The sequence below is a fragment of the Microchirus variegatus genome (assembly GCF_963457635.1).
Source record: "Microchirus variegatus genome assembly, chromosome: 22".
Classification (NCBI taxonomy): Eukaryota; Metazoa; Chordata; class Actinopteri; order Pleuronectiformes; family Soleidae; genus Microchirus; species Microchirus variegatus.
In genome coordinates, this window is record NC_139823.1 from 19,206,357 (window position 1) to 19,233,688 (window position 27,332).

At 44.1% G+C, this 27,332-nt stretch overlaps 2 protein-coding genes across 3 annotated transcripts; one reads left to right on the forward strand and one right to left on the reverse strand.

Moving 5' to 3' along the window:
• trak2 (trafficking protein, kinesin binding 2) lies at window positions 1-15,432 on the reverse strand. 2 transcript variants are annotated; one of them, XM_083909016.1, is made up of 17 exons: window positions 15,359-15,432; window positions 12,986-13,171; window positions 11,738-11,929; window positions 9,928-9,987; window positions 8,853-8,929; window positions 8,599-8,715; window positions 8,001-8,231; window positions 7,679-7,757; window positions 7,225-7,355; window positions 7,050-7,124; window positions 5,733-5,870; window positions 5,565-5,644; window positions 5,342-5,482; window positions 4,922-5,253; window positions 3,893-4,396; window positions 3,696-3,795; window positions 1-3,202 (listed from the first exon to the last, which is right to left on the reverse strand). In XM_083909016.1, the coding sequence occupies exons 2-17, from the start codon at window positions 13,038-13,040 to the stop codon at window positions 2,422-2,424; spliced, it is 3,093 nt and encodes a 1,030-aa protein (XP_083765142.1). In that variant the 5' UTR covers window positions 13,041-13,171; window positions 15,359-15,432; the 3' UTR covers window positions 1-2,421. The 2 variants fall into 2 exon arrangements, with proteins under 2 accessions (XP_083765142.1, XP_083765143.1); XM_083909017.1 differs by lacking the exon at window positions 9,928-9,987.
• A 633-nt stretch (window positions 15,433-16,065) lies between these two features.
• On the forward strand, window positions 16,066-22,816 carry LOC310942855 (uncharacterized protein). The gene is made up of 9 exons (XM_083908298.1): window positions 16,066-16,245; window positions 18,010-18,091; window positions 18,178-18,306; window positions 18,504-18,564; window positions 18,771-18,833; window positions 19,028-19,073; window positions 19,809-19,972; window positions 20,814-20,884; window positions 20,963-22,816. Exons 1-9 carry the CDS (start codon window positions 16,088-16,090, stop codon window positions 21,956-21,958), a joined length of 1,770 nt encoding a protein of 589 aa, XP_083764424.1. The 5' UTR covers window positions 16,066-16,087; the 3' UTR covers window positions 21,959-22,816.
• Window positions 22,817-27,332: the final 4,516 nt, after the last annotated feature.

The window sequence follows — 27,332 nt, forward strand, 5'->3', positions numbered from 1 at the left end:
GAGATTTATTTATAAAAACATTAGGAGCCACATGTTTTAGTTTCAGAGCGAGGAGAACAAACACGACATCAAACTCTTTCTCTCACCGTTTTCTTCTCAGGTAAAAAATAAAAGTGGGCTTGTTTTTCCTCCTGTGGGCGTCGCCTTATAAAAGCTAAATAATAATAATAATAATAATAATAATAAAAATAAAGCAGTAATGCTACAAATATATTACAATGTCATGGTGAAACGTTAGCTTACGTGCAGCCGTTATGCCGATTGTGTGAGAATCTATAAACGTCACATAGTGATTTCAAAATAAAAGGTGAAATTAAGTCAAAGTGCAGAAGCTGAGAGTGAAGAATGTTTGTCTCTGAACGTCCTGGACGTCACGTCGTAACCCATTTTAAAGGGACAGTTCAGTTTTGTTTGTTTTTAAAAACAATGCAGAGAAGCAGCCTGAGACGAAGAAAGCTCGATTTTAGCCAATTAACAAAAGACTCAATGGATAAAATCTATGTTAATTTAAGTCTACGATGTCTACAGACGTGTCTATTTCACTGTTAGACAGACTTTAACAATAGGAAACAGAAGTTTGTAAACCACTCACTCACCCACACCAAAGCCCATAGAGAAAATCAGTGAGTTTAGCTCACAGACACAGGAGCTGCTGGTCTACTGCTGCCTCGTGTGGTCACTTTGTGTCACTGAGTTAAGTCTAAATTAAATATTTCAAATGCCGGATTCGCAAAAATCAGACATTATAACTTAGTGATGGAGGCAGCAGTGGATCAACAACTCCTGTGAACTCCTGTGTGCTGTGATGTTAAAATCACTGGTTTACTCTATGGGCTTTGGTGTGGGAGAGTGAGTGGTTTACAAACTTCCTCTGGTGTCGTAGCCTCCGTGTCTCACACTCACAATAATAACCTGAACTAACCCTTCAAAACAAACAATCCCTGTGATAAAGAATAACCATGTGTCAGTGTTTTTAACCCTCAGAACAGAGTGAACCTGAACGCCTCACAGGCCTGAGGTCAGTCAATGAATCAATGAATGAATCCTCCTTCTATTATTGTGGTGATTTTTCTTTATCCCCCTTTGTTCACCGAGCAGTGATCCTTCAAAATAAAACAACCTCCACCTACTGAGTGCGCACACACACATACACACACACACACAGACATATATACACATACACACTGAACAGTGCTGGCTTCAAACATAAGGCCTCATTCCATTAAAAAATATTAACACTGGCTCCTGAAGGAAAAGGCAGATTAACGTTTTTTTTCTCACCCCCCCGTCCTTCTGCCGACAGGTGCATGCTGGGACCTGTAGGCGAGGTCATGCAGGCAGACGTACAACAGTTAAAAGAGGCATCATGTTTGCTGTGTGGTCAGACTGCAGCATGAGCCTGGCAGGAAATGACCTCATGTGTCGAGGGGGTCGTCTGCTCACACATGATTAACTACAGAAGACGTTAATGTTCACGTCTTTATCTCACTGTTAGACAGACTTTTATAAACCACTCACTCTCCCACACCAAAGTCCATAGAGTAAACCAGTGATTTTAACATCACAGCACACAGGAGTTCACAGGAGTTGTTGATCCACTGCTGCCTCCATCACTAACTTACAATGTCTGATTTTGTAAAATTCGGCATAAAAAAATCCTTTGTTCAGATCAACTTCAGTGACACAAAGTGACCACACGAGGCAACAGAGGACCAGCAGCTCCTGTGTCCCTGTGAGCTAAAATCACTGGTTTTATTTTGATGACTTTGGTGTGGGAGAGTGAGTGGTTTACAAACTTCAGTTTCAGAACTTCATTCAACCACACTTTAAAAACCTGTTCCATCACTTTAAGACTCTGGATGCTCATTATTCTCTTCCTTCTCCTTCTTCTTTCATAAACAAACAAACATACATAAAGCCTTTCTCTTCATCGCTCTGCTCCACTGCTCCTCTCTTTAACACTTCCTCAAACAACCTTAAACACATCCATGTTCCTTCTCTGCTCCACCTGGACCTGAACCTGAACCTGAACCTGGACCTGGACCTGGACCTGAAAACTGGACCTGAACCTGAGCATCCAGAGCCTGACAGGAGAACTACAGAGCCTACAGAGAGATGGATATGAACCTGTGCAGGAGTGAGAGCTAAGGCCTTAACATGAGCGTACACACACACACACACACACACGCACGCACACGCACGCACACGCACACACGCACGCACACGCGCACACACACACTGCGGAGTCACTAAAAACAGTCACTTTAGCTCAATTGTGCTTTAAAATTCAGTCATTAAAAGCAGGGCCTGGTTAAATCAGAGTCTCTGTCTCTTCAAAGGCAGAGAAGGAGGAGAAATGAGGAGGTGCATGTTCTCACCATCTCCTCCTCCTCTTCTTCTTCCTCCTCCTCCTCCTCGTCTTCAGTGCTTGGTTGAACTCGATGGATCATGAGAGACTGAGGCGAAGTGTCGCCGTCGCTCTTTAAGGTTTCCCCACGCAGGTGGAGGCAGAGCCAGCGAGGTGGGGTGAGGAGGAGGAGGAGGATGAAGATGATGATGAAGAGGAGGGTTAGCTCTAGCAGCTGATTTCCCAGCTCGGGCGCCGATCATGGCGGGCAGACTCTGGTTACGTCTCAGTCCGTCTAACAGGCTTCCTCCGCCCGCCGACACAAACGTGGCAGAGTCCTGCCGCGGCTCCGAAGCGTGAAGAACGTTAGCGAAGCCGAGCCGCCGCAGCCTCTCCACCAGACCCACGCTGTTCACCAGCTCGGGCCGCGCCGCCGCTCCCTGGGAGGGGCTCGGAAGGTCGGGGTGAGGCGCGCGGCCCAGATTCAAGCCGTAAACGTCCTGCAGGAAAAGCTCCGCTGGACGCGAGGCCAGGAAGTTGTCGGCCGGGTGCTGTCGCGACTCGGCGGGGACGGGAGAGGGCGCCGGAGAGTGGGACGGGGAGTTTGGGGGCGTGTTTGGGAGGAAGCGGAAGAGCGGCCGCGTGGACGTGGGTTTGGGAGATGAGGGCGGCGCGTCAGTGGACACCTGTGCAGATATACCTCGCTCCAGCACCAGCTTAGCCAGGCTGCTGGTGGGAGCTGCAGGGCGGCGAGGAGGGAAGGAGTCGCCCAGACTGAGTCTGCAGGGAGTCACGGGCGTGCTGGGCCCCGTCCTCAGGGAACTGGGTGTGTGAACCAGGAGACACGACTGGGAACTGAAAACACAGAGAATCACTCTTTAAAATACACAAATATCACTGATTTTCACTTTTTCACTGAATGTTTTTACAGGAAACTCTCTCACACAAAAGCCCATAGAGAAAACCAGTGATTTTAGCTCACAGGGACACGGGAGCTGCTGGTCTACTGCTGCCTCGTGTGGTCACTTTGTGTCACTGAGGTCAATCTGAACGAAGGTTTTTAAAAGCCGAATTGAACAAATCAGTCATTGTAAGTTAGTGATGGAGGCAGCAGTGGATCAACAACTCCTGTGAACTCCTGTGTGCTGTGATGTTAAAATCACTGATTTTCTCTATGGGCTTTGGTGTGGGAGAGTGAGTGGTTTATAAAAGTCTGTCTAAAAGTGAGATAAAGACGTGAACATGTTCTTAAAGACATCGTAGACTAAATAATAATGAAAACAACTCACAACGTGCCAAAAACACAGTGCTAAAGGGGCGGGGCTAACTTTTCATGAGGGCGACTGACCTGGCGGTGACCTGTGTGATGTCACTGGGGTGCAGGATGCGGCAGGTGGTGAAGGTGTAGGTGGAGGAGGTGGAGCTGTGACACTTCCCTGGATTTGGGACTGAAGACAAAAACAAACCAGGGTCATGAAAAGAATCGTTGAAAAACTTTACGTTATTTATCACGTTTTACTCAACGCTCGGCGTTCGCTGTTTTACCAGAGGACGAGGCTGTTGTCGACACTGAGGTCATGTGACTCTGTGCTTGTACCACTGTTGCAGAGGTTCTCGGAATGGTCAGACATGATTGGCTGGACGTCACAGTGACAGGAAGTGCAGGTGTCAGAGACACAGAGGAGGATGAGGATGATGATGATGTCAGGAGAGTGGGCGTCAGAGGGAGAGGAGACACCGAGTGCTTCCTGTCCTTCCTGTCCTCTGGTGTGGACGTGTAGCGCACTTTGAACGTGATCCCCCCTTCTTCCTCCTCCTCCTCCTGCTCATCCTCCGCCTCTTCCTTGCCGCGCTCCGCCGCTCCCTTCTCCAGGACGCCACTGCCTCCGTGCTCTTCGTCCTCCTCGTCCTCCTCCATGTCAGAGAGGCGGTACGTGGCGTCCTGAGTCAGCGGGCGGAAACCCTTGGTCACCACGCCTGGGTGTGGGTCCAGGATGGTGGCCAGGTGTGGTTTGGCGAGCTGCTGCCAGTGATGGAGCGTCAGTGAGCCTGAAACACACACACAACGGCGTGAAAAACAGATTTTTATCCACTTAAAAAAAATAAAATACACATCAACTTAACTTTATTATGTCTTACGAATATTTTTGTTGCTTTTAACCATCATTAAACAACATTTTCCAAGAGGAAACTGAAGTTTGTAAACCACTCACTCTCCCACACCAAAGCCCATAGAGAAAATCAGTGATTTTAACATCACAGCACACAGTTGTTGATCCACTGCTGCCTCCATCACTAACCTACAATGACTGATTTTAGTGAATTCAGCATTTGAAATATTTAATTTACACTTACCTCAGTGACACAAAGTGACCACACGAGGCAGCAGTAGACCAGCAGCTCCTGTGTCCCTGTGAGCTAAAATCACTGATTTTCTCTATGGACTTTGGTGTGGGAGAGTGAGTGGTTTACAAACTTCACTTTCCTGTTGTTAAAGTCTGTCTAACAGTGAAGATAAAGACGTGAACATGTTCTTAAGACGTCATAGACTTATTACGCTGACGACGTACAAACCTTCCATGGGTTTGACGATCTGAAGCTTCTCAGGGAGGAAGGTCTTAAAAACGGTGGAGGTGAATGAGAGTTCAGACAGGTTAGAGTAGGAGGAGTAAACACTGCCCATAGGTGAGCTGCTGCAGCTACTGCCTCCTCCTCCTCCTCCTCCTCCTCCTCCTCCTCCTCCCTCCACCTCTGCTCCTGCCAGCGTCTGCAGCTTCTTGTCTCGCTCCGATTGGAAGAACTGACGCTCAGAGAGGAAGTTCTGCCGCCGCAGTGACAGGCGGTGAAGAGCTCTGGTCAGGTCGTTTCCACCGGGACAGCCGGGCTGACCCATCCTGTCCTCGTCCCTGAGACACACGGAGACACTGTTCACGTCCAAACTTGTCCCTCACACAGGACGACATCAGTGTGTGTGTGTGTGTGTGTGTGCTGTACCTCTGAGTGGACGGGAAGGGCTGTGACGTCATCACTAAAGAGCTCTGACCTGAGCCGGGGATGGGAGGCGTGGCAGAACCTGCCCGCGAGGACGAGGCGTTGATGGAGCGGACTGTTTGGAAGACTTTCTTCTGGGATGTTCTGCAAGGACGAGACGGAGAAGATTAAAGAAACGAGGTCTAGAACAAACACCGTCCATGTCTGCTGTGTCCGCTCATCTCACCTTTGGTCCTGAAAGGCTGATTCTTCTTCTACACTCAGCTCTCTCCTCATGGTTCCCTCGATCTCTGCTGCCAGAGAGTCCTGCAAACACACGCACGTTTAATCTTTGTATTGACTTGTGGAGTGTGTTTAAGAGCAGGATGTGTGTGTGTGTGTGTGTGTTTCTCACCATGGGGTAGAGGCCGTAGGACAGGTGTCGTCTCAGTCCAGCAGAGGGCGTGTTTTTACTGCGGAGCTCTTTGATCTCCTCCTGAGACTCGTGCAGCATCTCCACACACTCCATATTTCTCTCTGCCAGCTCGTCCAGCTGACACACACACACACACACTTTTCATATCAGTGAATAATCACATGACACCATGCTTAACCACTGAATGAGCCTTAAATGAGCGATGTCTTAATTGATCTGTCCCTGGTGGTTTTTTTAACCACTGTTGCCTAGCGACAGAGCTGCTAATGGAGGCAGTACAGATCTCTGCACATACAGGGTCTCTGCAGGTTTCAACAAGTCAAATTTAAGACTTTTAAAGACTTGTTTAAGACCGTAATGAATACAATTTAAGACCCGTTTCAAATCCATATTGGCAAAAAAGTACAAAATACATGAAGGAAAATTGGAGCCACTAATTGTTGAACTTGCAATTGGGCTTAGCTGTGGGCTAACGTTAAGTTTTCTCCGCTGCTATGCTAAGCTGTAGCACACCGCGGCGCGCACACAGCCGCTAGCTAGTGGTGCTCGATAAATTCTCCCCGGGCAGCACAGGTGACCTACTTTAGTTCTGTGTTGTAGTTATTGTTGTTATCACATCCTCAAAAATAGGAACATTTCAAAGCGAGACTGAAGTTTATGCACGTTTATAAAAGTAACGTAGATTTTTAAGACCTTTTGAAATTGGATTTAAGACTTTTAATGAGCTACATTTAAGACGACTTTTAGGAGAATTATCTTTCTTTGGAGACAACAATATTGATTTTTGTGATAACATCACGTTTTATACCTATTTTGGTAAACATTTGTAACCGTTACTAAGATTTTTGGGAACATCAATATGGATTTTTGTAACTTTAGTAACACATCTTAAACCATAATGTGTTTTTGTAACAGTTCTTTGGTAAGATCGGTTATTCTTTGCAACATTAGTAGCATGTTTTCGTAAAGTAACACGTTTATGTCCAAAAACTAAAAAAACAATCTGATGAACTGGAATGATTTGAGTGAGGATAATCAGGACAGGGAATTTACATATCGTCCCGTCTCTAGAAGAGTCACAGCTGTCACAGCTGATTTTAGAAGAATTTAAGACTTTTTAAGGCCTTAAATATGTAATCAAGCCATGAGCACTGTTCTATTCAGTGAAACTAAAACCTAGAACTGTGGATCCAAGAAAAGCATGTGAAACGTGAGTGAATCATTATAATTTAAGTGTAATCTTAACAAAGGGAGTGTGTATAGTGTGTGTAGTGTGTGTAGTGTGTGTGCTGGTACCTCAGCAGTGAGTTGTCTTTGAGCATCTTTAGATGCCTGCAGGTGAATCCTCAGCTCCTCTTTCTCCAAAGCCAACTACAGAGACACAACACACCAGAAATAAGTTGAGTCACAGGTTAACACACTGCAGACACACACACACGCGCACACACACACACACACACACACTGGTCACCTCTTTGACTCTGTGCTGCAGCTCGACGATCTGTGAGAGCAGCTGAGCGATTTCCTCCTGGTGTCTGTGCAGCTCCTCGTTCTTCTGAGACAAGTCGTCTGTCAGAGAAATCATCTGACTGTTGGACTCACCTGCTCACACACACACACACACACACACACTCACACACACACACACACACACACACACACACACACACACACACACACACACACACACACACACACACACACACACACACACACACACACACACACACACACACACACACACACACACACACACACACACACACACACACACACACACACACACACACACACACACACACACACACACACACACACACACACACACACACACACACACACACATTAAAAACAGCCCTCATACATTAAAAACAGCCCTCCACATTGATAGAGTGTATCTGTGTGTGTGTGTGTGTCAGACTCACGCAGCTCTTTGACACAGTCGCTGACCAGCTGCTGCTCCTTCTCCTCGTACGTGATGGTGTCTCTCTTCAGCTGACAGGCCTGCAGCACCAACACACAGTCACAGTCATTTAATCATCAGCTTCATTCATGATTTAAGCACTGAAATTTACAGGAAACACTTTGATCTAAAGGATTTCACAACAGAATCATGTACAGAATATTTCTTAACTGTGACGGATGTTGAAATGATAGATGTTCTGCAAAAAATAACTATATTTTGTAGAATTATAAACTATATCACTTCCTGTTTCCTCGTGTTCCCCTCTGTAAAAGCCCTCGTACCTCAGACCTCAGCGTCTGGTTCTCGTCCTCCAGCTCCTGCAGTTTGCCCTGCAGCGACTCCAGCTGACTGAGAGCTGCGGCAGGGTTCGTGGCGGTGGCTCCGCCCCCCGCCGTCTTGCGCCGCTGCAGGGGCGTGGACACGCTGGAGTCGGCCTCGCTCTCTTCCGAGGCGCTGGCCACCATCCGCAGTAACTCGTCCTTCTTACTGAGCTCATGCTGCAGCTGATGAACCTGGAGAGAGAGAGAGAGTCAGTGAGAGGAAACATCTGCACAATCTCCATCAAACAGATGTTTAGTGAGGTGGTGTTCCACAGGGAGCCGATGTAGGCACATTACCTTTTAAGGTAGATGCTAATTCCACTGATTTTTCAATTAAAATATGAATAATTGTATAGACTACATTATTAGAATACTTTTAAATGTACTTCACTCCAGTATTCATGTATGAATTACTTCACTCTTTCCTTATTAGTTTGTAAATAACATAAGTTAGTACTTAATTGGACTTACAACGGGTACGTTTACATGGTTACAGCAGCAAAGACAGTCAATATTCTTAAGTTCAGTGTAATTTGTGACGTAGAACATGTGAAGTGACCTGGTCCAGAGCCTGAGTGAGCTGCTCCTCCACGGCTTCGTTGCGTTCCTGCAGCAGGTGATTCCTCTGCAGCAGAGACTGACCGATACGAGCCGCCAGTTCCAGGTCTCTGTCCCGCTGTCCAACCAGAAGACAGAAGACAGAAGACAGAAGACAGGACAGTCAGGGTCAAACACACGAGCAGACAGACACTGCTGCTGCTGCAGCTTCATTAAAAACTGTATGTGTGTGTTTGTGTGTGTGGACGCTCTTACCTCAGCCAGAAGGTGTGACACCACATCAATGTCATTGTACGTCTTTGTCATCTGCTCCATGTGGTCAGAGCTGAGGACTGAGGTCAGAGAAAACACTTTAGAATAAAACACATATACAAAAAATAAAATGTTCTGACCACAAAGCAACAGCATCAGCAGCTACATGTAAATATGTTGCTACAGGTCAGGAGGTCATGGAAGAGGAGGAGGAGTCTGGAGACGAGACGACACAGTGATCACACACATCACCATAAACATCACTGGCGATAACATGATCATTCTGTGACTGACTCGCCAACATACAGTCCTAGTGGTTCATTTGGAGCTGCATAGTTCCACTCGTTTTGTTTTACATTTTAAAATGTTGACCAAACAAATGAGGATCCATAGCAGCATGTCTTTGGGACATGGCTACATTTAAGAACACTTTTAGGAGAGTTATCTTTCTTTGGAGATCACATTTTATACCTATTTTGTGTAATTAAAGTTGTTTTTTAAACATTAGTAACAGGCACTAAGATTTTTGGGATCATCTATATTGTTTTTTGTAACTTAAGTAACACATTTTAAACCATAATGTGTTTTTGTAACAGTTCTTCGGTAAGATCGGTAATTCTTTGCAACATTAGTAGCATGTTTTCGTAAAGTTACGACATTGTGTCACATTGTTTTGGTAACATTTATTATTCAGTTTCCTGCAAATAATCAAATGAGGCAGAAAACAGACACACGTCTCCACACGTTTATGTCCAAAAACTAAAAAAAACAATCTGATGAACTGTAATGATTTGAGTGAGGATAATCAGGACAGGGAATTTACATATCGTCCCGTCTCTAGAAGAGTCACAGCTGCACACACACACATACAGACACACACAGTAACACACAGTAACACACAGAGCTACAGCTACGTCTACAGAGACAGTCGATGTCTGCTCTCATCTACATGCAACAGACATCACACAGAGTTTCCAGGAACAAAGCTCATCTCCATCTCTGGAGCGAAGGAGTCGCAGAGCAGAAGAGGAGAGGAAAGAAGGAGAGTAGATAGATAGATAGATAGATAGATAGATACCTTTGGAGAGGCTCTGAGAGCCGGGGTGTGAGTAAGAGGAGGACTCCAAAGAAAGGTACGCTAAAGACAAACAGAAGAGAGAGAGAAGACGATCACAGAGATTTAGAAGTGCAGACAGAATAAAAGCAGAGAGCAGAAGCTGGACTAAATCAACTGGACTGAGCCGTGTGACAGAATCTACTACATCAGTTAGTTCAGAGCTGCTCTTTGCACCTGAGTGGGTGTCGCCGGTGCTGGACTCCGCCCACTTGCACCTGTTTGAAGAGAAGCAGCATCTCTAATCACTGCAGCATCAGCGTTTAACTCCTGCTGTTAGCACTGATCATAACAATCATTCATCCATCCGTTTACATTTGGATCAAACATAAACAAGGACAAGCTACTTTTTCTTTGTCTGAACACTTTTCATTTCATTTTAAATCAAACATTTATAATTAAATAAATGTACTTGTACTTGTAGCTGTGCAGCTGCTCAGATAATCACAGAGCCACAGTGACCTCACACCCCCAACAATCAGCTGTTATATATAACCACAGGAAGGCACACGCACACACACACACACACACACACACATTTGATCTCTACAGTTACTGTGCGACACACACACACTCAAACACACACACTGTAGTAGTGAAAGAAGAGGTTGAACTCTGATCACAATAAACTACATACCCGTCACTTATCACACTCATTTGGACACTAATATACACACACACACACACACACACACACACACACTCCATATGTGTTTAATTTGATCTTTAGCACCACCAACATTAAAGGGACAGTCCAGGTTGATTGACATGAGGTTGCATTAGGTACTGACACATTAAATCCACCTCAGCTGAAGTCTGTGACCTCTTAAGAACACGTTCACGTCTTTATCTCACTGTAAACTGAAGTCTGTAAACCACTCACTCTCCCACACCAAAGCCCATAGAGAAAACCAGTGATTTTAGCTCACAGCACACAGATCCACTGCTGCCTCCATCATTAAATTCCAGAATTATACTAAAAAACTTGTGTTCACAGATTGGTCGTCTAAATCAGCATTTCTTCTCTTACAGTATAGGAGTGTGTGTGTGAGTTTGTGTGAGGACGAGCAGAGGACAAGTGCATATTAACATTCCACGTCTGTACGACGACATCAGCTGCTAATAATAGAGCACGCTTGATTTGACGCAGCACAAGTGGAAGAGGCAGAAACATGAAACATCAGTGTTACATCAACAGCTTAAAAACCTGCTGTCGCCGCAGCAGGAAGTTTAAAAAGAGGAGTTAATGTGGGTCAAACGTGAAGTAAGTGAAGAGAAACCAGGTTGGATTGAATGAAAACGACACAAGTGTGACAGGAAGTGAGCGATCCGGCTGCATTCCACAACGTGTTTGAATGGCAACACACAACGGCACTGATTCACAGTCTCACCTCCGTCTGACCTTGAAGACGCCGCTGAAGCTGCAGCGTCTCACATTTCAGAGTCTCAGAGGAGAAATGAGCTCCGTGCAGACACCTCGACTCACCTTCCACCACGAAAATATCATACACCTCCTCACTGTGGACGTTTGAAACCGGCATTCTCCTCCTCTGTGCTCTGCTGTCTACAGGACATCCACACTCACTCCTCCTCCTGTCAGCCTTTGTCCCGTGACTGAGGATTTGAACTCAACTCTGACTCACTGCACCTCCCTCTCTCCTCTCCACACACACATTCATGTGTCTTACATGAATGACACACACACAATCTGCTCACTCGTGTGTCCACTCTTCACTCACAGCGTCATCACAGCATAAAGAAGACAGTCACTCACTCATGTAGCGGAAGGTTTCCTCTGCCAGCAGGGGCGAGATGGCGCTGTTGTTGGGGGCGGGGCCTTCGTCTGGAGAGCAGCTGGGCGACACCACCCAGTCCTGACTGTCTGACAGATACATGGAGCCCACGGAACCAGAACCCACCGAACTGGAGGCGTAACGTCTCCCGCTGCTGCTGCCGAGACCCTCATCTGAGACACGAGGACACGCAGTGAGATTAAATACAAGAAATCTGGATTTTATTATGTACTTTTTGTTTTTAAGTAAACCTCATTATTTTAACTGACTTTTTAACATTAATTCAGTGATTCTCCAGTGTGGGCCACAGCCACCTGGAGGGATGTGGAGGTACTGCAGGCAGGCAGTGAGAGATAAATGTAAACAAAGCAGAACATGTTTGTTTTTTTATGATTATTTTCAGCTTCAAAACATTTGTCCAATATATATGACTGATTACAGTTGATTTTACTTGAACTGAAGTAACTTAAAATTTGTCACATTTTTTTTTATTATGGCTCATACATATCTTTATGCTAAGCTAACAGACCGATACAGCCTTTCTTGTTCTTCCTTTTAAAATGTAGCACGTACCCACAATGCAACCTGACAGCTGACAGCTAAGTGTGAAATATGGCCGTGCTATGCTAGATGAGACGGGGCGTCTGCTGCTGAGCACATGCATGCAACAGTGTTGTTGTTTATATTTGCACTATTTTTGCTTTGTGTTTATTGCTGCATTTCTCCTGAAATAGCAAATGCAACATCATTTTCCTGCTGAGACAGAAACACGAATATTCACGCCGTGATGTCTTACTGTGTTGTATACTGTGAGACAAAGAGAGTGTGGGTCCCACTCCGCAGGTCTGATGACCACACCTCTGCTTTAACACCACACCCATGAAACTGACCCAGAGGCACAAAAGCCTTCACATGAAAATAAAACAACTTTTTAAGAATGTAAGCAACAACAACAACTAATGTAGTGACTCATTTTCTGCCATATCTGTAACTTATAATATCATTTTGAATTGATCATTTTATGCACGTCATTTCAAACAAATACAGACAAATCTTCACTAAAAGGGTGGGAAAATTTGTGGGCCTTCTGGACCCACAGTTTGTGAACCAGTGCTTTAAAACACAGAGTAGATGAGATGAGAAAACTGTCCTACCACTTGAACTGGATCAGACAGAGACCAAGTGTACGTCGCATACACAACAACAACAACAAAAACAGATGTGTGTACCTGTCTCTGTGCTCGACTCCTTCTTCTCCACCGCCCGCGGCTTCACTTCGAACATGTCCTCGCAGTGGGAGGAGCTTCTGCTCCTTCACCACAAACACACAGCTGGGCGGTTTAGACGGCAGCTGCTATGGTCCTGACATCCTGTTGTGTTCCTGCGCCGATGTGTGGTGACCACACACCTTTTACCTGTAAAAACACAAGCAGAGCAGAAATAAGAAATGTTCTGTAGTTCTGTGGTCGTGGTGACCCACAGCTCTGCATGTTTCCCTGCTCTAACACACCTGAATCAAATGATTCGCTTGTCATCGACCTCTGCAAAATCCTGTCGAGTCAGGTGTGTTGGAGCAGGACCAGGATTAAGAAACCCTGCTATAATCTGTTCACTTCCTGGTTAATCATTGTTTAATTATGTTGTTATTGAATAGTGAGCAGTTTTCTTTTTCCCTCTGAGTGAGTGACATATAAACTACATATTATCCCACTGATGGACACTTTAATGATTCATCTAAAGGTCTGTGTGCATCAGTCAAGAAGCTTTTTTGAGTCTGGTGCTTTTCTTTTTCCATTTCCTTCCACTGTGACACTTTACTGTACATGTTTTCAGAGGAATGACACAGAGGCCGCCCACTTCCTGTAGCTCGTCTCCATGGAGACGGTTCCAGAATGAGACAGGATGTTCTGTGTGTTTGAGAAGTGGAAACATTATTATTGACCTTGTGCTGTATCACACTGTGATGCACTGATTCCAAGAGGGTCGGGGGGGGGGGGGGGGGTCCAAGAAGAGTTTCCAGATCAATAGTGAGTGGACGATATCATGAATAATGAATGACTTTTTATTCTGTAACCTGAAATTGTGCGAATATTACTCTCTATGTGAACAATTGATCCAAAGGGGAAAAGTAAAAGTGGTCCTTTAGTGAGAAAACACTCTGCTGTAATGTGTATTTATCAGCGAGCATCAGTTTTCATAAATGTATTTAATAAATAAAAGCGGCCTGCATGATTTTTCAGCATTTGGTTTAAGAAACACTGATCAGACATTATTTTTTACATTTTATCACCCAAACAACAAACCCAATAATCCAGAAAATATTGACACTTGTATTTATTATTTATCCCATGATGCATCATGATCTCCCTAACTGATAAAAACCCATATCTGTCCTCTCTGACTCTAAATAATCTGTGTTGTTATTCAACAAGGTCGTGTGCAAACATGTCTGCGCTAAAACAAAAGACCTTGAACAACATTCAGACTCTGCTTACATCACAGTGAAACTGGAGATTAATGGATGATCATGATGATGATGATGATGATGATGATGATGCTCCACTCTCATCATTCACATTAGACATCAGAGCAAGTCTATACACAAACAAAATGATTACACATATTATTGAAAGGTTCACCAATTCTGCATCTATAGCTGCTTATTTTCCTTGTGGCTAATCTTGTCCACATGTCGTGACTCATCTCATCTGAGTCACAGACAGTGTCACAGTCAGACATGGTCCTGAGGACAGCTGCTGTTTTAGAAACTGTGTCTGAGACATAAACACAAGACATTTTCTTCTCAACTAACCGTTTCATTCATCATTATTTCATTATTATTAACATTAATCAGCAGTAATCTGACGTTTAAATTGATATTGACAAATTATTATTATTTCTAAATAACATCTTTAATCAAATTAAAATGCCATAGTAGATCATAAAGAGGGGTCAAATCTAAATGCTGACATTTGTCATGCTGGATGTGCACCTCCTGTTGACTACTTAATTGAATAAAAGTCACATTTATTGTAAAAAATAATTTATAATATGTGTGGTATGTCTCCCTGTTCGGCTAACTTGTACTGTTTACATGATATATAATATATATATAAAGCTCATTATATTCACCAGATGATGTTTGTAATGCTATAAATCAGTGCAACTATATTATAAAACCGTCCTTTTTACGTCGTTGTATTTCTATTAGTCTAATACACTGTGATATCACACAATATAATGTAATATTGAAATATGCTACGTGAGCTAACGCTAGCCGTGTATCCAACAGTAGCTATGTTAAAAATAAAGGCGCGAGTGAGAAGCTACGCTAGCTAACAATATATAAGCAGACTCTTTTCTTTATTTTATGTATATATAATTTGGACGAGTTGAATTAGAATTCGTTGTTTTGTGTCATGATAAGCGTTTAAAGCGTTTGCGGGGGAGGAGGAGGGAGGAGGATGATGATGAGGAGGATGATGACAGCTTCTGTTTCCTGACATACCCGTTAGCATCTAAAGTGTTAGCCTCGCTCGCGCGACGACCAACACAGCTGTTGATTAAAATCAATACAGGCGATAGATAATCGGAAATCTTACCCTATATCGATATTTATCCACAGCATGAGGAGAACATGCGAAGACTAGTATCGAGCAGCAGGCCCGGAGACGACGGAACCCCGAATGTGACAAAAGCTTGTGGCATTACGGAAGCGCCCCTGCGTAACGGAAGTGACATGTTAACACAAGAAAATAAGACAACTTAGATGACATGTGCAACGTGCGCAAAACAATGAACACTTGAAATAAATGTCAACCAAAAGTTATACGCTATAGATATATTTTTTAATTGACAAACTGTAAAGCAAAATGTTTTCACAGGAAGTCGTAAGAAGCCGGTCAGTGGCTCTTACTTTGAAAGCCCAGGTTGAAAGGAAGTGGTTCGATAGAAAGTCCGATTAGATAGAAAATTATATTTTATTGAAGTTACAGAACGACCGGTTACACTACTACAATAAAAAACAAGAAGTTGTAATTTAGTTGATTTTATTTAACACGAACTACTAAATGAAATATATCATAAAAATATGTATTTGTCTGATAAGAATAACTAATAAAACAAAATGTAAAAACAAAACGCGTATTGTTCCAATAAAATATAGTCAGTGAGAAATAAATGTAACGTAATGTTTATTTTAAAATCTGTCGTAAGTTGTTTAAACAGGAAGTGGTCATACTTCGCACATGCGCAGTACAAATCGGGTAGTGACAGCAGCCCCGCTTCCCCCCGATGCTAACGGCGTCGGGCTTAGCTGCTGCGGGAGCGTCATGGCGGTGCACCGGGGACCCTCCACCAAATGGCTCTTCTCCCGGGAGCAGCTCGACAACACGCCGTCCCGACGCTGTGGGATCGAGGCGGACAAAGAGCTGTCGTACCGCCAGCAGGCCGCCAACCTCGTCCAGGACATGGGCCAGAGACTCAACGTGTATCCTTTATGAAGCGAGGAGGAGGTGGCTAGCTGCGGTTAGCGTTAGCGCACAGTAGCGGCTCTCGTTACACTTGTTTTTTTTACTCTTTAAGCAGATCGATGGATGTGTTTGTTATATGAAGTCCGCACACATTCACACACACTAAGAAACACACAGCGACACACATGCACTCGATATGTTATCATAACGTTTTAGCCGTTAGCTGCGCTGAGGCCTGCTAGCTGCTGTTAGCTGAGCCGTTGTTTTGTCTATTGTTAGCTTTCATCAAAGTCTAACGATACCGGCGATCGGAGATAACCGATACCGGCGTTACGCTTCAATTTAAAGTCCTTACTCCACTTTATGTCGATTATTGCACGGTTCGATCAAACATTAGTGACCGATGTTGCGCTGGCAGTTATTTAATGGGACACACGTTTTGCTAACTAGCTCCATGCTAATTAACCAAGCTTTTCTCGTAGCTCTTTGTCATTTAATCTTATTGTATAATAACACCACTAATACTAATACATTTTACCACTAACCTAATGTACGGTGAAACCTAATATACAACAAACGAGCAACTATCGTGTATACGTACAATACATCCTATACAATATAATAAACAGATCAGTAAATGGGCTGCAGTTAAAAGCAGAAAATGATGACACAATAACATTACATCATTATATAAATGGTTCCAATTTGAGTCAATGCCAGAATTACTGTTAAGAAGAATACAACACTATAATATAGTAATGATTCTGCTTTGTTCATGTCGATGAATTATGTCGCACACACATGAGCAGAAGGTGACCATAACACCAGAGAACCACAAGCTATTTTTATTTAAAACGTTGTGATTTTTGCTCAGATGTAAAAAAAATAAAATAAAAATAAAACGGTTGGAGTCTTAAACAAATGTATATGCGTGATAGTGGCTCCATTTAATCGCAGTACGTGAGTAAGAGTAGTGTTTAAGTCTAAATGAGTTCTTGACTTTTCCGTGAAGCAACATGCCGTTAGCTTTATAAATAGCCATGTTCTATACACATACACTACAGTAGACCATAATACTGCAGTGGTTCTCAAACTCTTTATACCAAGCACCACCTGAGAAACCTTTATCACCAATGTAAAAATACACAGAGTAAAGTCGGCTACAGATTTTTTCAGTAATTCTCATTTTGAGTAATTAGCTGGGTATTACCACGTTGTTACTTTACTGAAATATAAAGTGCTACCAGATAAGTCTTTCAAAAATATCAAAGGGTGTTAGCTGTTCATCATAATCGATTAATCTGCGAAGTAATCGTTAGAAAGTATTGATTAACGTTTCTCAAATGTCTTTTTTCCAAACCAAAACAATTCCGTTTTTAATGATTACTTTGTTACACGAAGCAAAGAAACCAGAAAATGTTCACGTTTAAGAAGCTGAAAAAGTTCTAATTCTTAATAAAAACACTGAAACTGACCAATCGATGATTAAAATGGCAAATGATTCGTAACCAAGAGAGGGCATTCAATAATTTAAGGTTTGTTGGGCGTCCATAGGTGTGGAAATGTGTCTTTAACCTTTTTGATGACACAAAAACAGCCAAAATACAGACCCTGGAGATGATGTTTCTGAATAAATTGCTCTGTAGCTCCTTCCTGAGAACAGATGTATAGAGATAATGTTCACGTGTTCTCTGCCTCTGATTTAACTGCTCATTATTCATCATTCAGAACATCGCGTGTTTGTCCTCACGTTTCGTATTCTGCCTTAACTGTGACCTCAGCTCTCAACTCATCATCAACACTGCTATAGTTTATATGCACAGGTTTTATATGATCCACTCCTTCAGCAAATTCCATAGGAATGTAAGTATCGCGGCAGCATTCTGAGACGCGCTGTGTTATTACTGGTGGAGACGGCGGTGGTGAGAGTTTGTTGTTTTTGTTCTCAGGTCATTTCACAGACCACGTTGTTCCTGGCAGCTAAAGTTGAAGAGCAGCCCAGGAAGCTGGAGCACGTCATTAAAATCGCCCACGCCTGCATTAACCCGCAAGATCCCGCGCTCGACACCAAGAGCAACGTAAGTGAGGAAAAGACGGGGACGCTGCGTTTTATACCAGCGTCGGGGTGTTTTTACTAAAGCACGGAGGGGGAAAAATATGTGTTGTAGCTGGTAAACTGCAAAATTGTAAGGGTGCTGGGGCTTTTATTTTGAAGGCTTTCTGTATTTTGAGTGGTTTGAAGCAAATTTGAAACCTTGTCATTTTTTTCCTCCAGACATTCCTGCAGCTGTCACAGGAGCTGGTAGCACTGGAAACTATCGTGCTACAAACACTGGGTGAGTCCTGGAATTCAACTCTTTACTCTTTTATCTTTGGAATCAGCCGATTATGAGTATTTATGTACGTGTGAGTGATTATGCTGCATGTAACATGGTGATTATATTGCTTTTATTTCATTGAGGAAAATGCAATACTGCAATATCATATGAATCATATTAGCAAACAAAGGTTTGATCCCTGTCCTTCACCGTGTTCATTTCAGGTTTTGAAATAACAATTGATCATCCTCACACTGATGTTGTGAAATGTTCCCAGCTAGTGCGAGGTACGACCACTTCTTTTCTTTTCTTATTCTAAAGCATGTTTTTTTAGAAGTTAATATTATTTTTTACCACATTTTCTGATCATTGGAAGAATCGATCTTTTCATCTCTACACTGACTATTTAAAGAGATGGTTAAATGTACACGAATGAGACTTGAATTAGCACTAAAATCATTTTTTCTTCTTCATTCTGCAGCAAGCAAGGATTTGGCACAGACTTCCTATTTCATGGCTACCAACAGGTTATTATCCTGTTCCCATTCCTGCACTGTAATGGCACACTATAGCTTCCTGTCCTGCAGGGTCACCCTTCCTGTGTCCAACGCCCTGTTTGCACCCGGGTCCTGGGAACCCCCTCCCTCTGTCTGTGTGTGTGTGTGTGTTTGTTTGTTTGTTTGTTTGTGTGCGTGTGTGTGCGTGGTGGGGGGGTGGCAGTACCGGCCCGGCTGCAGTGTGCGGTGTATTGTACTCGGGGCTCAGTGTTGGCACAGAGAGGGAGTGTAGTGGTGCTGTTTACCTCTCACGGTTGTTTGGTACGGAGTGCATATGTCTAAAAACACTCAAATGGTAGCCTGAATATAGATTGCCACTAAAGATTCTTAAACTTATAGAGCGTTTTGGTAAGTATAGTTTACACTTCTTTATAAAAAAAACAATTATATTTTTGCACTTTTTTCCCTCCCCACCACAGAAGATCTAACAGTGACTCAGCAAACTGAGAGTGAATTTAGTGGAGGATTTTCTTCTGTAATGAACATTTCATTAACACTTTGTTGTTTATAGCATTTTTTTTTTAAAAAGCTACCGTGAATTTAGGCAAAAACTCCTACAAACCTCCAGACCCCGACACACACATGTACCTGTTTAGTTCTGTGGCTGATGACTGTACTTGAATTAGAGACAGAGTTGTGTAGTGAAGTGAAACGTGAAGAGTTAAACGGTTGTTGTGTTTGTGCTGTGTTTGTTGTCTCCTGCAGTTTGCACCTCACCACCTTCTGCCTGCAGCACAGACCCACAGTGGTGGCGTGTGTCTGCATCCATCTGGCCTGTAAGTGGTCCAACTGGGAGATTCCTGTGTCCACAGACGGCAAACACTGGTGGGAGTACGTGGACGACACGGTGACGCTGCAGCTGCTGGACGGTGAGAGAACCCTGAGCTGTGTTTTTTTTTTAAAAAGACAAAAGCACGATTCATCTCATCTTCAACGTGTCTGACGCATTAGGAACATTGATTTTACTGCATGTGTCATGGCTGCCAGCGAGGAAAAACAATTTTTAGCCACATTACAAGAGACTTGCACTATAAAATCTTTACCAGATGAAATCTACGATATCTTAAGAACACGTTGACTTCTTAATCTCACTGTTAGACAGACTTTAACAACAGGAAACTGGAGTTTGTAAACCACTCACTCTCCCACACCGAAGCCCATAGAGAAAACCAGTGATTTTAGCTCACAGGGACACAGGAGCTGCTGGTCTACTGCTGCCTCGTGTGGTCACTTTGTTCAGATTTAACTCGGTGACACAAAGAATTTCAAACACAGAATTCATAAAGTACATGTGAACTTAGTGATGGAGGCAGCAGTGGATCAACAACTCCTGTGAACTCCTGTGTGCTGTGATGTTAAAATCACTGATTTTCTCTCTGGGCTTTGGTGTGGGAGAGTGAGTGGTTTACAAAGCATCACAAGTCAGTCAGAAAATGTTGTTTAACATTGAGCTAAAGCTACACACACGCATTCTAAAGATATCACACAGTTAAACAGGCCTTTGTTCAGTGACTCATCTTCAAACATCACTCACCGCACACAGCTCTACATTAATACTGCAGCACATTAATTACACTGACGTTTTAGTGGTGAAACACGTCGGTGTAATGAATGAGCTGATTGTTTCTAAGCGGTAATGACGATCACACTTTTAAAAACATTTCAAATGAAATGGATCTCACCTAACACGAGCGGCGTGTCTGTTCTCAGAGCTCACGCACGAGTTTCTTCAGATCCTGGAGAAGACGCCCAGCAGACTGAAGAGGATACGAAACTGGAGGGTACGTCATCCACACGTGTCACGTGTCCTGTCGCGCTGGCCTGTGATTGGTGGAGTCATGTTGAGTTTTGTGTTTCAGGCCATTCAAGCAGCAAAGAAGCCAAAGACGGACGGCTCGGGCGTGGACAGTGCCTACCAGGGCACGTCTTTAGACGGCCTTCCTGGTGTCGGCAACTCTTTCTTCCCCTCATCGGACTCTTCGGACATGCCCTTACTGAACCACATCGCCGCCACGTACGCCTCGTACCAGCCGCTCGGCGACCCGTTCTCCCAGCCTCCTCACTCAGACTTCACTGTGGTCAAACACGAACACAAAGCTGCGGGCGGCGGCTCTGGCGGTGGCTCTGGGAGTAAACAACAGCAGATCGCAGCCAAAGTCTCGCACAAAGTCTTGACTTTGGAAAAGTACAGAGAGAAACACGCGGTGGACGTGACGTTGCAGAACGGCGTGAAGGAGGAGCCGGGCGCAGACGTGTACACGCCTCCTCCCGCCGTCTCCTCCCACCACCACAAGAAACGCTCGCAGCCGCAGCAGGGCGACGGCCGGAGGGAGAAGTCCAGCTCCAAAAAGTCTCGCCTGCCGCCGTCCTTCGCCGAGAACGGCTCGGCCACCAGCGAGGAGCTCAAGATGAGGATCAAAGTGTCGTCGGATCGACGCGGCGGTTCCGAGCCGAGCGGCAAGGACAAGCACAAGGAGCACGGCGGCGGCGGCCACCGCCACACGAAACACGGACACTCGTACTCCCTGAGCGGGAACAGCAGAGTCGCCGTCGACGGCACCGCCCTCTCCATACGAGCTCCCGCCGGCCTCTGCGCCGACGGGAGCTCGTCCGGCTCGTCGCGCAAGAGGCCGCACTCTGACGCCAACAACCACCATCACCACCACCACCCGACCAAGAGCAGCAGGAGCTCCAAAGGAAGTCACTATCCCTCAGAGGGAGGTCCCAGGATGATGGAGCACCACGGCCACGACGGCACCAACGGCACGCTGACGGCCAACGGCCAACACACGGACTACAAAGACACTTTTGACATGCTGGACTCTTTACTAAGTGCCCAAGGAATGAGCTTGTAACCTCGTAGAGTCGCAGCGTGCGGCCACAATAAAAAGGTATTATCATGTTCAATAGATTTTTTAAAAAAAGGAAGAAAAAAAAAGATTTTATTTGTCTTAAGTTATCGGAATTCCCCTCTCACTGATCGCAGACGATCCTCGTAGAAAGCGACGCGCGCGGGGTCGTCGGCTACTAGCTTGCAAATAAAAAGGAACCATGAGATGTTTCAAAGAGCGCGGCTGGAGTTTTAAAAACATTTTAACGCGAGCGAATGATTTTTAACGTGCATGTTTTCGGTCACAAAAGGGACGACATGGCTAGTGTTCGCAGCTGCTGTGACAGTTTACAGTTATTATATTATTATTATTATTATTTTGTATGTTAAGACATTATGTTCCACTAAGAATCTCAGGTCTTGAACTTTTTTGATATGAGAACGAATCTTCCTCTGTTTGGGTTTGTGTCTGTGGAGACGTACCAGAAAATACACGGTCTGCTTATTTTTCAAAAACAAGAGAAACTGAAACATGTGAGATTCCATTTGCTGTCTTATTCGCTGTCTTTATTGGGGAAGTGCACCTGAACTCACCGTGTGGACTCACGAGCGAGCTACAGACGGAGTTTACGTTACATCTGCTGTGAAAGTGCATTTCAAAGTGTTTTAAAAAAAGAAGAAAAACGTCTAAAAATGCAAAAGGGCCTCGTGATTGTACCTCGTCAATCGCTCTTCAAATATACTACATGTGATGAAACTATGAAACCATGTAAATAAGGACGAAGTGTCGACTTCTCCTGATCTAAAGCAGACTGTACTCATCAACATATCCTGGATGTGTGTGTGTGTGTACTGGGAGCCCAAATAAAGGTGTAAACGTGATTTTTACGCACCTCACGTGTCTCGTTTGAATCTTCAATCGCCGCTGAGGTTTCTGTGTTTGTGTTTAAACGGCAGATCACACCTGTAACGACAAATGATCATCATTCACAGTGTTATTGTTGGTATTCATTGACGTGTTACGGTTCGTACTAATGTTCCAAAAGGGCTGCAACTAACCATTATTTTCAAAATAAATCTGGTTTGGTCCATAAAATGTTGATCAGTGTTTGTCAAACCTGGAAATAACAATGTTCTTAAATGTCTTGTTTTTGTTTGTTTTAAGGAGCAAAGAAAGCAGAAAATATTCACATTTAAGAATGTGGAAAATCACAGAAAACTGGTTTTAATTCTTTAGAAAACGCATCAAATGTTATGGTTCAAATTCCTCCAATATTCTAAATGAATGACGACAAAAAAGAAGAAGCTGTTTTTGATTAAATTAACTGAATTTAAATAGCTGTCACTGCGATTAAAAGAAATAAAAAAAATCCTGGTTTATTTTCTGAAAAGAGCAGTTGAAGCTCATATACTGTGTATATATATATATATATAAACCTTATATTTGTCAGTTTCCACTCGTTCTTTCCATACACGTCAGATTTGGTTGAGTATATTCTGATGTTAAAGCTCTGAAACACTGAACCTCATGCAGACAAAGGGAATTGTTGTCTAAATTGCGCACAGATTGGTTGTTTTGCTGCGCGTGAACGTGTGAACGTGCTCTCACTGATCAACTGATGCGTTCACACTAATAAGCAGCCATGATCACATTAAGGAGCTGTAATAGACTTAATGGAATTAAACACATTTAGACTTTTCTTTTCCTTTTTAATCCCAGTGTAATCTTGGTTCTTCAGTGGCTGAAACACCTCCAGGGCTTTTTTGTGTCTCCTCCTCCTGAAGAAAAGAAGAAGAAAAAAGCTCCCGAGACGCAGTTTGACGGTGAAAGCTGTCACCTATAAAACCTCCAGGGGATTTCAAGGTTCATCTCTGGACTCGACACTCTCAGCAGCGTTGATGCTGAACATAAATCCACTTCCTGATAATTAAGTGCCCCCCCCCCCCCCCACACACACTCTCCCCTCCTCAGAGCAGACGCAGCGTTTTCACAAAAAGGACTTTCTAATTTTAGACGTGAAGACAATGGGGAAATTCAGTGAAGACTCAACCATCTGGACTTTCTCTGGCGTTGGTGTGGGAGTGTGATGATTTATTTTCAGCCTCCTCCTCCAGCTGAACAAGAACAAGAGACCAAGACCGGGTCTGCAGAGACCAAGACTGGGTCTGCAGAGAACACGACCAAATCTGCAGAGACCATCTGAAACCAGGTCCCAACAAATCCCTGAATCAAGAGCCATGAGAACGGAAAACACCGTCCAAGCTGTGATTATTACAGAGCACACACATGAAGCTGAGGGGAGACAAGACCACGGCAACAAGGCCAGGACCAGAACAACAACAAGACCAGAACAACAACAAGACCACACCAACAAGACCAGGACCAAACACCAACAAGACCACATCAGCAAGACCAGGACCAGAGAAACAACAAGACCAGGACCAGAGAAACAAGACCAGGACCAAACACCAACAAGACCACATCTGCAAGACCAGGACCAGAGAAACAACAAGACCAGGACCAGAGAGAAGTCTTGGATGTTTTGAGATGATAAAAGTTTGTTTTGCAAACTCAATAAAACTGAATAAACTTAACAGACTGTTTAACTAATGTGAGGAAATGTGGATAAAATTCAGACACAAAAACCATCTTCATCATGAAGACACAACCACAGCTGTCACGCTGCATCACCACCACTAGATGGCAGTATTACAACTGTCCTTGAGCAGCAGCAGCAGAGGACAGCGGAGGACACGAGAGGACAGGAGAGCATCGGTGTCTCTGTTTGTACAGGAATTCTTCACAAACGCAAACAAGACCACGACGACGCAGAATCATCAGCAGAATCATCAGCAGCAGCAGAATCAGCAGCAGCAGCAGCGCTAAGAATGACCTTGAAGAGAGGACAAAGCTGTCCATGACCAGGACTCTGGACATGATCCATGTAATGACCAGCCTGAGGACACTGTGAGACGTCTGTGTAGAAATGTGGTGAAAGTTGATGTGGAGAGTGTGTGTGTGTGTGTGTGTGTGTGTGCGCGCTGCTGCTCTCACACCAGACGAGTGTGAATGCAAATGATGCCCTCGACACTGTGCAGGAAAAGTGGCATAATTATAAGCCATTGAAAGTCCATTGTCATTCCTGTCTGAGAGGTCTCTCTTGAAAAATCAGGAGCTGATGGAAAAGCCTGCGAGGACCTGAGTGTGTGAGTGTATGTGAGTGTGTGTGTGTGAGTGTGTGTGAGCACCTGAGCAGCTGAGACAGAGCCGCGGGGCCACAGTGACTGCGCTGCCTGCTCTGCCATTACAACATGCCACTGCAATTATACACAATGATTGGCAGGAGCATATATTAGCCTCTGTCCTCATGCTGAGCTTTACGTTTCTGTGTGGACGCAGTTGCTGAGGTGTGTGGTTTATTCTTTCACGTGGACATATGTCCCCCTACATGTCCCCCCTACATGTCCCCCAACTGAAGAGCCCGGCCTCTGGAATTAGTCCCTTTACTGGCCTGGTTTATTTCTGCAAACACGTCCCCTGATGTCCTGATGTCCTGGTGGACACCAGAGACTGGTGTTGGTGGTGGAGGGAACTGCACAGCAGCAGCAGCAGCACCAGCTGTCCTTTAAACACACACACGCACGCACGCACGCGCACACACACACACACACACACACACACACAGATGATGTGAAATGTCGTCCTCCCTGCTCGCGTCTCGTCCCCGGTCATCAATATTTCACCAGCTCCAACATTTGAACTAATTATGGTTTCACCAATGGCCTGTTTGAGCGAGGTCCTGTCACATGAAAGCTGTCACAGGAGCCGAGGACGAGGAGGAGGAGGAGGAGGAGGAGGAGGAGGAGGAGGAGGAGGAGGAGGAGGCTGACACCATTAAAATGAATGGAGAGCCCCTCCAGTCTCACACACACACACACACGGGGCGTTATGAAAAACTCCTGTCACCATCATCCTGAGCAGAATCACTGTGCTCGTGTTGTTACAGTGTAACGTTTGTAACGTTTGCCACGACAACAAAACGCTTATGTGACTGTAAAATGTTATAAAATCCTATTTAAATGCTATAATCTAAGTAGAAATGACTTAAATTCCCCAAATAATGTCACAGAAATGTCTGTTTGTTATGTTACTAATGATATATTTTATTTTACTTACGTTCCTAGAGATTGTTACAAAATGCTATGATCTAAGTAGAAAATGACTTATTTTACAGAACACTGTTGTCGTCGTACAAAAACATGTCAATAGTGTAAAAAAAACACATTTTTACACACACACACGCACACACACACCTGTGTAGGACGTGTTGTCTCCTCTCAGGTTTTAATTATCTGCTGCTCAAGTGTTTTCCTTTTGAAATTCTCTGAAGAGCCATGAAAACGATGGAGAGACTCTGCTCTTCTTCTTCCTTGTTACATAAGTACACACACACACACACACACACACACACACACTGGTCACCATTAATAAAATTATCAACAATATCAATAATAATGATGTCACTGCTGAACTGAACGTCTCTCAGCCCTTGACATCTTCATGTCGGTGTAAATAAACGACAGCTGCTCAAACATGTGCCCCCTGGTGGCTGGATGTCACATCACTCATAAGCCCCGCCTTCCCCATTTTCACAGAGACATGGAAACAAAGTACTCTGTGCATCGTCTTTATAGATATTGTCTTTAAAGAAAGTCATTGATCGTCTTTACAGATGTAAACCTAACCCCAGCGCTTTTTGAAATGTCTGTTTGTTACAGATCAGGTTAGTGTGTATGAAAGAGTCGGGTGTCATCGGCGTAGCGACGGAACAAACCACTGTGGATGATGTGGCAGAGCGGGGGTGTGAGGACGAGGAGGTTATTGAGGAAGCAGGATTGCAGAGGTCGGTGTTGAGGCTTTTCCAAAAGTGGACGTGGGCTGACAGAGCAGAGAGATGCAGCAGCTGCTTTTAAACTGAGGATTGGACTTGTTTGTTATTTATCTACACACACACACACACACACACACACATACATATACATTTATATATATGTGTCATTGCAGATGTTTATTTAGAGTTTGAGTCTTCCTCATACGTCTCTATAAACCACTCCCTCCCCACAGACGTGATTAAAGTCTCACAACGTAATGAGCAAACACAAACATGATGTAGCATCGTCGCACAAAGACAAACTCACTGCAGGACACCACGGTCCGCCAATTTTTTAAATGTATTATATATATTTGAGGGAAGGGAAAATGTTAATAAAACAAATTTTTCCTCATCTGATCTTGTAAAACTAAGAGAAAATTGACTGATATCTTAGCTTTTTTCAGACGAAACATTGAAATATTGACTCAACTCGTATTTGCCGTTATTATGAACTGATGAGTTGAG